General features: G+C 42.8%; 1 protein-coding gene across 2 annotated transcripts; it reads left to right on the top strand.

The window, feature by feature from the left end:
• Positions 1-398: 398 nt before the first annotated feature.
• LOC307231122 (mixed lineage kinase domain-like protein) lies at positions 399-10,240 on the top strand. 2 transcript variants are annotated; one of them, XM_080001698.1, is made up of 11 exons: positions 399-453; positions 1,519-2,045; positions 2,122-2,220; positions 2,316-2,487; positions 2,611-2,711; positions 2,928-3,063; positions 4,733-4,817; positions 8,753-8,892; positions 9,050-9,099; positions 9,203-9,346; positions 10,089-10,240. In XM_080001698.1, the coding sequence occupies exons 2-11, from the start codon at positions 1,586-1,588 to the stop codon at positions 10,136-10,138; spliced, it is 1,437 nt and encodes a 478-aa protein (XP_079857824.1). In that variant the 5' UTR covers positions 399-453; positions 1,519-1,585; the 3' UTR covers positions 10,139-10,240. The 2 variants fall into 2 exon arrangements, with proteins under 2 accessions (XP_079857824.1, XP_079857825.1); XM_080001699.1 differs by having other exon boundaries at positions 8,753-8,939; positions 10,089-10,220.
• Positions 10,241-12,531: the final 2,291 nt, after the last annotated feature.

Below are 12,531 nucleotides of genomic sequence, written 5' to 3'. Positions count from 1 at the left end.
GTCTTTTGGACTCCCCCCGATGCAGCTGTAAGAGCAGGAACAACACCTCATTGTCCTTTGTGTGTCACAGAGTTTACCTTATCTTGAACACGTATGAATCTGTGACGCCAAACTGACCATATGTATAGTCTCTGACTGTAAATGATCAATGATCAATCAATATCAATCAATTCAGAAATAAAAACTGTTTCCCAGCGCTGCTGCAAGGAGCCATGAGGCGTCACATGACTCACTGAGGAACTGTGTGCACACGCCTGTGTGTGCGTGTGTGTGTGTGTGTGTGTGTGTGTGTGTGTGTGTGTGTGTTTGAGTGTGTGTGCACGTGCATGTGCATGTGTGTGTGTTCTATAAATTGTCCTGTGTTGTGTACAATAGTGTTGCAGCGTCACACCACTCGAGGGGGATTTTCAGGAAGCAGCTCGAAGGAGCAACACAGCGAGATTCAATCTGCAGGTAAACACTCTGTCTCTCTGTCTGTGCCTGTCTGTCTGACCGTATGTGTCTGTCTGTGTCTGCCTGTGTCTGTCTGTATGTGTCTGTCTGTATGTGTCTGTCTGTTTGTTCAGGTTTCACTTCATGGAGAAGGGTTTTCTGTGTTCGCCATCAGGAATTTTGAATGGATGTATCATTTATCCTAATTCTTATTCTAGTATCTTGTTATTATTATTATTATTATTATTATCTTATATATATTTCTTACTTTCTTTACTTCCTGACCTTGTAAAGAACAATATAAGTAATCGTGTGGCGCCTCAGACTTTGCACTTTGATCGGCGCTGACGTTGGTGTGTTGTTGGTGGAGTGTGTTCAGTGTTGGTGGAGTGTGTTCAGTGTTGGTGGAGTGTGTTCAGTGTTGGTGTAGTGTGTTCAGTGTTGGTGGAGTGTGTTCAGTGTTGGTGTAGTGTGTTCAGTGTTGGTGGAGTGTGTTCAGTGTTGGTGGAGTGTGTTCAGTGTTGGTGGAGTGTGTTCAGTGTTGGTGTAGTGTGTTCAGTGTTGGTGGAGTGTGTTCAGTGTTGGTGGAGTGTGTTTAGTGTTGGTGGAGTGTGTTTAGTGTTGGTGGAGTGTGTTCAGGTTCTGATGTTTCACCTCAACATGTGGAACAGTAAGTTCAGAAGAACAAGACTCATCTTGTTTGTTCCAACTATGACTCCAAAGCAGCAGAATGTGGGACCTCGGGCTCACTCTGTTGCTGGATAGCTGTACTGCACCATATTGTATTTACTGGGATCAGCCCAATTTACTGAATTCATAGAGATGAAGAAGGTTTAGAATGTTCAATATGGCCGTCTCCATAAAGGCTGCTGTGGCTTCAAAAAATTCTGCGAATAAAGTCGGGTGTGAAAGCCCCACATCCTGGTGTAGGGGAGTATTCCAGGGGTAGGGTTGTTTTTAAAAATCCTTTTTACGGGTGTTTGATGGTTTTTCTGGTAGCAGCTATTGGCAGATGTATCTACATGTCCTAGAGGACCTGAAGGAGGCCTGGAGCTCACCTCACTTTGCTTTGTTTCGTTTCCAAAGAAGCCTTTCAGTGGAGATTTAAAGACCAGGTGACCTTCTCGTCCTTCCTGTCGTCCAGCGTAGCAGCATGGACCTGGTGGAGCCCGTCCTGGCCGTGGCTTCGTCCATCTACAATCTGGTCGGGGAGGTGCAGGCCAACCGGAAACGCTGCCAACGTGTGGCGGACCGCGTCAGAGCGCTGGAGGGCCTGGTGACCGCCATCCAAAAGAGAGGCCTCAGCTCCGGCTCCGGCTCCGCCTCCAGCCATGTGACCTCGGCGCTGGAGGATCTGAAGCTCACACTGGACTTTGCTGAGGAACTGATGAGGAGGTACAGCTCTGGCAACTTCCTGAAGCGCATGGTGAAGGCCTACGACCACGGCGAGGACTTTGGCAGCGTCAACGAGCGTCTGAACGACTCGTACCAGGTGCTGTCGCTGGCGCTGCAGGTGGATCAGGGCAGCGAGCTGCACCGCGCCTTCGAGACACGCGCTCGGCGGGCGGAGGACGTGGCCGACAGCAACGAGGACCACGCAGAGCTGCAGAGGAGTGAGACACTGTTTATACCGCAGCCTGACATCACAGCACAGTCTGAACCTTCATCACACTTTACTCTGTCTTCCAGTGCTGCAGCAGAGCATGGATTCCATCCAGAAAGTTGCAGAATCCACTCAAAGCCAAGTCCAAGACCTCAGGAGCACCATGGAGAACCTGATCCAGACCAGTAAGTAGCCTGTCTGTCTGTCTGTCACTCTCCCTCTCTCTCTCTCTCTCTCTCTCTCACTCTCACTCTCTGCCTGTCTCGCTCTCTCACCTCAGTAAAACAGCCCAGGATTCTGACCCAGGACATCCGGGAGATCAGAGCCGATGAGTTGACCTTTGAACTTGAGCCCTTCATGACGACCGCCACCTCTGAGGTTTACAAAGGAGAGTTCAACAAGTTCCCAGTGGCCATCAAGAAATACACCCTGTCTGGCAGCACCCCCCCCAAGTGAGAACACCCCAAACACGCCCTACCCCCCCCCCCCACACCCCCACACCCCAGTGACGCAGTGCACCCCCCCCACCCCCCACCCCCGCCCCCCCAGTGACGCAGTGCACTTCCTGTCCACAGGGAGGTGAGGAAGGTTTTTCGCAAAGAGACTGAAACCATGAGACGCTTTGAGTCACCGAACATCCTAAGGATGTTTGGAATCTGTGTTCAGGACGAGGACGGTACTACTCCACCTCTCCTCCACTCCACCTGTCTTCTACTCTACCTTTACTCTACCTCTACTTTACTCCACCTCTGCTTTACCTCTACTATACCTCTACTGTAGTCTACTTCTACTCTACTCTACTCTACCTCTACTCTGAAGTTAAGATAATGCAAATGAGGGGTTCTGCCATGTTGAGCTGTGCTTCCTGGTGTGTCCCTGTCTGTGCCTGAAGGACCCACAGCCACCTACCTGATAGTGATGGAGTACTGTGAGAAGGGGAGCCTCCGCCAGGTTCTGGACTCCCGCAGCAAGCTGTCCTGGACCAGGAAGGCTCGCATGAGCCTGGACGCCGCCAAGGGCCTCTACCGGTCCGGTTACTACTCTATCACTACTTCACCTCTACTTTGCCTCTACTCTTTAGGAGGATTTAAATGTATATTTCATACAACACAGTCAATTCATTCTATTATATAATTATAGAACCTAGAATCACGATTGTGGCGCCCCCCCTTGCGGCCGCCTGCGCGGGCACCTTGTGTCGATTACGCACATTTTAGTATTTTTAGTACACTTATAGAGCTTATTGTGAATCAATAATCAATAATTGTATTTTTTCTTCAAACCTTCAAAAATGCATCATCACTGATAGATAGGAACATACCGCACCGACTACATTTGTTGATCGATCGACCAAGCCGGACCACGATCTACGTGCCCCTGTAGATTTTTGAACTTGAGTTGATAATCAAAATGGATGTTGGCAGCATCAGGCACTGAAAAGGAAAGAAGACATTGATTCATCATCCACAAGCACTGTCCTGGCAGGACATGGGACAGGTGGGACAGGCGGGACAGTCCCACCTGTCAAACAAAAAAGAAAGGTTCGGAGAAAGTACAGCGCTGAATAATTATCATTGGGATTTTTTTGGACAGGCACGGATGATGAATCGTTACCGCTGTGCGTGGTGTGTTCAAGGTTTTATCAAATGAAGCTCTGAAGCCAAACTGCACCGAATCTGTCTGATTTTTTGCAAAGGAAGAAATGTGGCTTCCCATCACCGTAATCAATCATGTCAAAGAGCACCTGCACGGTTTTAGGACCAAGCTGCGCGAATACTTCCCCATCCCAGATGTGCAGTGACGAGCCCCTCGCAGGCCTGAGACAAGAGAGAAGGACAATCTTGTGGATCTCTCCTGCCACAGCGCATTGAAACTGTCTTCCTCACAGAAGTACCTGACAAACTTTTGGTTTCATGTTGCTTCTGAGTATCCCGATCCGTGGTTTCTGATGCTTTCCCTGGCGACGTATCTCTGTGAGACTGGCTTTTCAGCGCTTGTGGCATTGAAGACGAAACCAAGGAATAAACTGAATGTTGATCCAGATCTTCTCCTGAGACTGTCGTCCTTTAGGCCAGACACCAAGCATGTGGTGTCTGCCATGCAGCATCAGCTTCTCATGAGGTGACTTCATATTCATGTGCTCCTGTTATTGTTAGTTTCAGTCAAAACACTGCGCCCTTCAGACAGCGCTTACTAGATACCGTTACTAACGTTACGCAAAAGTTCCATAGGTATAAGGTTATTTTTAACCCACCTCTTCTTTTGTTTGAACACTACTGCACTATGTATGAGAATGCATATGATTGTTAAAGATATACGTCCTCTGAGAACGCACTGTTTGGCTCCCATATTACTTCTGGTCGGGTGTGGCCGCCAACACTTGAGATTATCAAGTGGGCCACGAGTCCAAAAAGGTTGAGAACCACTTTCTCTAGACTGTATCTACTCTACTCCAACTCTACTCTAACTCTACTCTGACTCAATGCAACCTCTACTGTACTCTGGTGGGATCTGATGAGGGAATCCACCATTTTTATCAATATCTTCACAAAATGATCTGATTTGACAGTTTAATTTGTCTATGAAAACATTGTAAGTATATTGTTCTATTATATCAAACTGGGTCCATTTTTTGGAGTTTGTTTTCAGAGGATGTGTTGGATGTAGATCTTACTTCTTGTATCTTCTGATATCCAGACTGCACCACACGGAGGAGAAGGCCAGAGTCCACGGCTGCCTCACCAGCTCCAAGTTCCTGGTGACGGAGGGTTACAAGGTGAAGGTAAGAACTCTGCACTGCGACCTCCTTTATTACATCACACAGGTGTTCTGCTGTTCATTCAATATTCTGAATAACAGGTAAGGTATCTTTACTTTTTACATCAGTCATGTTGAGGTAAGGTATCTTTACTTTTTACATCAGTCATGTTGAGGTAAGGTATCTTTACTTTTTACATCAGTCATGTTGAGGTAAGGTATCTTTACTTTTTACTTAAGTCATGTTGAGGTAAGGTATCTTTACTTTTTACTTCAGTCATGTTGAGGTAAGGTATCTTTACTTTTTACTTAAGTCATGTTGAGGTAAGGTATCTTTACTTTTTACTTCAGTCATGTTGAGGTAAGGTATCTTTACTTATTACTTCAGTCATGTTGAGGTAAGGTATCTTTACTTTTTACTTAAGTCATGTTGAGGTAAGGTATCTTTACTTTTTACTTAAGTCATGTTGAGGTAAGGTAGCTTTACTTATTACTTCAGTCATGTTGAGGTAAGGTATCTTTACTTTTTACTTAAGTCATGTTGAGGTAAGGTAGCTTTACTTTTTACTTCAGTCATGTTGAGGTAAGGTAGCTTTACTTATTACTTCAGTCATGTTGAGGTAAGGTAGCTTTACTTATTACCTAAGTCATGTTGAGGTAAGGTATCTTTACTTTTTACTTCAGTCATGTTGAGGTAAGGTAGCTTTACTTATTACTTCAGTCATGTTGAGGTAAGGTAGCTTTACTTATTACCTAAGTCATGTTGAGGTAAGGTATCTTTACTTATTACTTCAGTCATGTTGAGGTAAGGTATCTTTACTTATTACTTCAGTCATGTTGAGGTAAGGTATCTTTACTTTTTACTTCAGTCATGTTGAGGTAAGGTATCTTTACTTTTTACTTCAGTCATGTTGAGGTAAGGTAGCTTTACTTATTACTTCAGTCATGTTGAGGTAAGGTATCTTTACTTTTTACTTCAGTCATGTTGAGGTAAGGTATCTTTACTTTTTACTTAAGTCATGTTGAGGTAAGGTAGCTTTACTTATTACTTCAGTCATGTTGAGGTAAGGTATCTTTACTTTTTACTTAAGTCATGTTGAGGTAAGGTATCTTTACTTTTTACTTCAGTCATGTTGAGGTAAGGTATCTTTACTTATTACTTCAGTCACGTTGAGGTAAGGTATCTTTACTTTTTACTTAAGTCATGTTGAGGTAAGGTATCTTTACTTTTTACTTAAGTCATGTTGAGGTAAGGTATCTTTACTTTTTACTTCAGTCATGTTGAGGTAAGGTATCTTTACTTATTACTTCAGTCATGTTGAGGTAAGGTATCTTTACTTTTTACTTCAGTCATGTTGAGGTAAGGTATCTTTACTTTTTACTTCAGTCATGTTGAGGTAAGGTATCTTTACTTTTTACTTCAGTCATGTTGAGGTAAGGTATCTTTACTTTTTACTTCAGTCATGTTGAGGTAAGGTAGCTTTACTTATTACTTCAGTCATGTTGAGGTAAGGTATCTTTACTTTTTACTTCAGTCATGTTGAGGTAAGGTATCTTTACTTTTTACTTAAGTCATGTTGAGGTAAGGTAGCTTTACTTTTTACTTAAGTCATGTTGAGGTAAGGTAGCTTTACTTTTTACTTAAGTCATGTTGAGGTAAGGTAGCTTTACTTTTTACTTAAGTCATGTTGAGGTAAGGTAGCTTTACTTATTACTTCAGTCATGTTGAGGTATGGTAGCTTTACTTATTACTTAAGTCATGTTGAGGTAAGGTAGCTTTACTTATTACTTCAGTCATGTTGAGGTAAGGTACCTTTACTTATTACTTAAGTCATGTTGAGGTAAGGTATCTTTACTTATTACTTCAGTCATGTTGAGGTAAGGTATCTTTACTTTTTACTTAAGTCATGTTGAGGTAATGTAGCTTTACTTATTACTTCAGTCATGTTGAGGTCAGGTATCTTTACTTTTTACTTCAGTCATGTTGAGGTAAGGTAGCTTTACTTTTTACTTAAGTCATGTTGAGGTCAGGTAGCTTTTCTTATTACTTCAGTCATGTTGAGGTAAGGTAGCTTTACTTATGACTTCAGTCATGTTGAGGTATGGTAGCTTTACTTATTACTTAAGTCATGTTGAGGTAAGGTATCTTTACTTTTTACTTCAGTCATGTTGAGGTAAGGTATCTTTACTTTTTACTTCAGTCATGTTGAGGTAAGGTATCTTTACTTATTACTTCAGTCATGTTGAGGTAAGGTATCTTTACTTTTTACTTCAGTCATGTTGAGGTAAGGTATCTTTACTTTTTACTTAAGTCATGTTGAGGTAAGGTAGCTTTACTTATTACTTCAGTCATGTTGAGGTAAGGTATCTTTACTTTTTACTTAAGTCATGTTGAGGTAAGGTATCTTTACTTTTTACTTCAGTCATGTTGAGGTAAGGTAGCTTTACTTATTACTTCAGTCATGTTGAGGTAAGGTATCTTTACTTTTTACTTCAGTCATGTTGAGGTAAGGTATCTTTACTTTTTACTTAAGTCATGTTGAGGTAAGGTATCTTTACTTTTTACTTCAGTCATGTTGAGGTAAGGTAGCTTTACTTATTACTTCAGTCATGTTGAGGTAAGGTATCTTTACTTTTTACTTCAGTCATGTTGAGGTAAGGTATCTTTACTTTTTACTTAAGTCATGTTGAGGTAAGGTATCTTTACTTTTTACTTAAGTCATGTTGAGGTAAGGTAGCTTTACTTTTTACTTAAGTCATGTTGAGGTAAGGTAGCTTTACTTTTTACTTAAGTCATGTTGAGGTAAGGTAGCTTTACTTATTACTTCAGTCATGTTGAGGTATGGTAGCTTTACTTATTACTTAAGTCATGTTAAGGTAAGGTAGCTTTACTTATTACTTCAGTCATGTTGAGGTAAGGTAGCTTTACTTATTACTTAAGTCATGTTGAGGTAAGGTATCTTTACTTATTACTTCAGTCATGTTGAGGTAAGGTATCTTTACTTTTTACTTAAGTCATGTTGAGGTAAGGTAGCTTTACTTATTACTTCAGTCATGTTGAGGTAAGGTAGCTTTACTTATTACTTAAGTCATGTTGAGGTAAGGTAGCTTTACTTATTACTTCAGTCATGTTGAGGTAAGGTAGCTTTACTTATTACTTCAGTCATGTTGAGGTAAGGTAGCTTTACTTTTTACTTAAGTCATGTTGAGGTAAGGTAGCTTTACTTATTACTTCAGTCATGTTGAGGTAAGGTAGCTTTACTTATTACTTAAGTCATGTTGAGGTAAGGTATCTTTACTTATTACTTCAGTCATGTTGAGGTAAGGTATCTTTACTTTTTACTTCAGTCATGTTGAGGTAAGGTAGCTTTACTTATTACTTCAGTCATGTTGAGGTAAGGTATCTTTACTTATTACTTCAGTCATGTTGAGGTAAGGTATCTTTACTTTTTACTTCAGTCATGTTGAGGTAAGGTAGCTTTACTTATTACTTCAGTCATGTTGAGGTAAGGTAGCTTTACTTTTTACTTAAGTCATGTTGAGGTAAGGTAGCTTTACTTATTACTTCAGTCATGTTGAGGTAAGGTAGCTTTACTTATTACTTAAGTCATGTTGAGGTAAGGTATCTTTACTTTTCACTTCAGTCATGTTGAGGTAAGGTAGCTTTACTTTTTACTTAAGTCATGTTGAGGTAAGGTAGCTTTACCTTTTACATCAGTCATGTTGAGGTAAGGTATCTTTACTTTTTACTTCAGTCATGTTGAGGTAAGGTATCTTTACTTTTTACTTCAGTCATGTTGAGGTAAGGTATCTTTACTTTTTACTTAAGTCATGTTGAGGTAAGGTATCTTTACTTTTTACATCAGTCATGTTGAGGTAAGGTGTTTTTACTTTAGTCATGTTGAGGTAAGGTATCTTTACTTTTTACTTAAGTCATGTTGAGGTAAGGTGTTTTTGCAGCTGGCAGGTTTTGAGCTGGCTAAGACGGAGACATCCCTGAAGAAGCCGTGCAGTGGGCAGCCGAGCTCTCTGCGCTACAGCTCGCCACAGCAGCTCGGTAGCGTCAACCACTGCTACAGCAAGAAGTGTGAGATGTACAGGTCAGACGGCAAACTGGGAGCCGGCCAGGACAAGCAGTCTGCTACTGGTGACACTGGAAGGAGAACATTCTGTATCCTGTTTCTTTGTCTCCACACCTCATATACATCACATGATATCCATTCAAGATAAACAGATGAATGGTTTCTCATCTTTCAGCTTCGGGATCATTCTGTGGGAAATTGCAACTCGCAAGAATCCTTTCGAAGGTAGAACCAGAGGACCTCCATCACCTTCTACACCCAGAGCTTCCTACATGTGGTCCAACAGTTTACTGTTTATTGATAGTTATTGATTTCTGATCATCAACAGATTGCTCTTCACGTCAAGAGATCTTCAAGAGAGTCTGTGAGGAGAAGGCCCTGGAAGCGCTTCCTTCCACCTGCCCCAGAGACCTGGCCCGGCTGGTGAATGCCTGCCGAGCCTACGATGACTTCCGGAGACCTTCAGCCGGAGGTGAGCAGCCACCATGACATCATTGAATTAGTAGGTATGACTCTTCTCCGGGGACTCTGTGTTACCTGCAAGCCTCTAGCAGTACTGCCATAGTACCACAGTACTAATGTAGTACCACAGTACTAATGTAGTACCTATGTACATACTATCCACTTCTCCACCCAAGGAAGGGAGTAAATGAGCAACCATTTTGTCCAGAACTCTCTGGAAAAGTCCTTGGGGCTCCAGCAGGTTCTCCAGTACAGGCACCGTTTCAGGACACAGGAAATTAGTTCCCAGTTCTTAGATACTTCAGCCCTTTTTCCATGGAAGGAACTTGGTTCTGAAACGGGTACCACTTGGGCCCAACAAACTCCTGCCAGTGAGGTTCTATTATAACTGACCAACTGTAACTATAACTGACGGTCAAATCCACAAGAGGGGATGCAGCTGATTAATAAAAAGTACTGCTGTACAGTACTTGCTGGGAAAGCCCCAATAACTATTTGAGGGAGCTGTGGGGGAGCTGGGGTTCCTGTTCCAGAAGGTTCCTGTTCCAAAAGGTTCCTGTTCCAAAATTTTGAAGTCTGACTGGTTCCTCATTTACATCCTGTACGTTGGTGGCAATGCAGCTCTTGGTTGCATCATATTAGCACAGCACACTCAATATATCCACACCATCATAGTACCTTAGTACACAGTACTGCTGTACTGCAGTACTAGTGTGTAGTACTAGCATAGTACTATTTATCTCCTTGTGCAGTGCTGGTGGACAAGCTGAGCAGAGTGGTGGAACATCTGGATTCAGACTGAGACGGAGCTAGAACATCAGGAACTCTGTCTGTCTGTCTTTGCATAAATATTAATAACATGATATATACTGATATAAATATACAGTATACTGTTATATGAATAATATGAAATATATGATATCAATAACCAATGCATTGTTGCTTCCAGTGTGATCATTTTGGGGGAAGTATATTTCCTTAAAGGGACATTTTCAAACTGTAAATATGATTGTGGTCATGTCATTTCTACAGTATGACACTGCACATCTAAGACAGTGATGTCATCCCGTCTCCACGGTAACACTTTCATGTTTCACTCCCTGCATCCAAAATGGTACACGGACATACTACATGCTACATGCGACATGCGACATGCGACATGCTACATGCTACATGCCACATGCCACATGCCACATGCTTCATGCTACATGCCACATGCTACATGCTACATGCGACATGCGACATGCTACATGCTACATGCCACATGCCACATGCCACATGCCACATGCTTCATGCTACATGCCACATGCCACATGCTACATGCGACATGCGACATGCTACATGCTACATGCCACATGCCACATGCTACATGCCACATGCTTCATGCTACATGCCACATGCTACATACTACATGGCCATGTAGCAGACACTGCATGGAAAGTGTTACCAACATTTTGCAGTAAGTCATCCTGATATTTTTTACATACTATTTGATGTATACTATGGTTTCAGACACACTAAACTGTACTTTGGTACTAAATACTATCCTACTATGTACTAAATAGTATTTAGTTGTCACAATTGCACCTAGTATGCATCACAAGGTATTACATCATGAAACATAGCTGGACTTCCTTGCTGGCTAGGTACTGTCTGTGCCTTTTCTTAGTGGCCGAATCTTGGACGTTAGTGATGCAAGACTCGCAAACGATTGTTTAGCAGCGAACAAATCACTTAAATGACCCTGGAATCGTGAGTCGCTCAGGCAAAAGAGTCTGTAACCGCAGCGAGTCACACAGGCTGAACTGATACTCGAATCTCGAATAAAAAGACCCCCGGGAGCCCGAGTCACGCGTGCACCTCAAGCAGCGCCAATGACTCCTGAACCGGAACGCAAACGGGGCTCCGTGAGTCCCGTGTCACACCTACTCAACTTACACCAACTGAATCAAACCACCTGGACCTGGAGGGGGCTGGGGGTGCTCTGTTGCAAGCCACATGCGGATACTCTCCAGAGCAGCAACGGTCTACCAGCCTGCGGACGAAGTGTCACTCTCGCTCAAGACCTCCCGCTACAAGTTGAGGTACGCAGGCTGGACCCGCGCTTCCAGGGACCCTTCCAGGTGGTCAAGCAGCTTTTACTGTCTCACAGGCGTGTCCACTCTGTGTTTCACGTGTCTTTACTCAAGCCTGTGTCCATTAGCCCGCTGGTGCCGGCAGCTCCACCTGCTCCTCGCCTGCTGGATGACCAATGCATATAGGCTTACACCGCCCCCTCACCGAGCAGTGGCGGGGCGTGTCCAGCACCTGGTGGACTGGGAAGGCTACGGACCAGAGGAGCGTTCTTGGGTGATACATACCACACACTATCAGTATGTAGTAAATATGTACTCTAAGTATGTAATAAATATGTACTAGATAGAATAGTATGACATTCTGGAAGGAGCTGTTGTTATGTCCAGTCAAGTGTCTTATAATTATATGAGTCATTGATTTATTGATTATTGTTCCATTTAATAACACTGTGCATGTGGTGGTGTGCGGTTTAAAGCTGGGCCTTGAACCCAGAACCGTCTGGTCGGAGGACGATGGTTCCCGTGGACTTTAGTTCAACTGCTTCATTCCTCTGAACTTCAGCAGCGACACTTTATTAATAACAGAGTGAAACATGAATCAACTTCAGTTTGTCAGTTAATATGGCCGCTGGTTGCACATCACATTCATATCACATGGTATCTGTGATTTCTCAGATTGTGTAGAAACAGTGATGACGTGTTTATGAAGACCAAGACTTTAGGAGAAACATCGTGCATCACCGGAGCCTCAGTAGACAGAAGATCCAAATATTAAAAAGTATTTTGGGGTGTGGTGTTCAATGTAATGACTGGCTTGTGTTGAGTTCCAGGATGGAGAGTCTGTCATCACCCTGCAAAACCAGCACAAAGTAGTTATCGATTATGACGTGAATGATAAAGTATACATACTACCACATACCATAGCATATACTACCACCATGTGTCAGTCAGGAGTGTCAGTGGGTACATCAGAGGTCAGTGCAGTCAAGGTGCAGGTCCCAGTGGCTCATGCCGCATTCAAGTCAAGTGGGAATTATGGATTGTGTGCGGCACAGAAGATGAATAAGTCACATCATCAAAATGTTCTTTTGATCAGTGCGTTGAGTTTTTATGACGTAAA

The sequence above is a fragment of the Zeus faber genome, assembly GCF_960531495.2.
Source record: "Zeus faber genome assembly, chromosome: 6".
Classification (NCBI taxonomy): domain Eukaryota; kingdom Metazoa; phylum Chordata; class Actinopteri; order Zeiformes; family Zeidae; genus Zeus; species Zeus faber.
This window is presented reverse-complemented; position numbering and strand designations above follow the sequence as displayed.

Excerpts from the sequence above, each read along its gene's own strand:
- LOC307231122 (XM_080001698.1), top strand. The coding sequence starts at position 1,586 with ATGGACCTGGTGGAGCCCGTCCTGGCCGTGGCTTCGTCCATCTACAAT. Across the intron at positions 9,100-9,202 it reads TCGCAAGAATCCTTTCGAAG|ATTGCTCTTCACGTCAAGAG; the intron begins GTAGAACCAGAG and ends GATCATCAACAG. Across the intron at positions 9,347-10,088 it reads CCGGAGACCTTCAGCCGGAG|TGCTGGTGGACAAGCTGAGC; the intron begins GTGAGCAGCCAC and ends CTCCTTGTGCAG.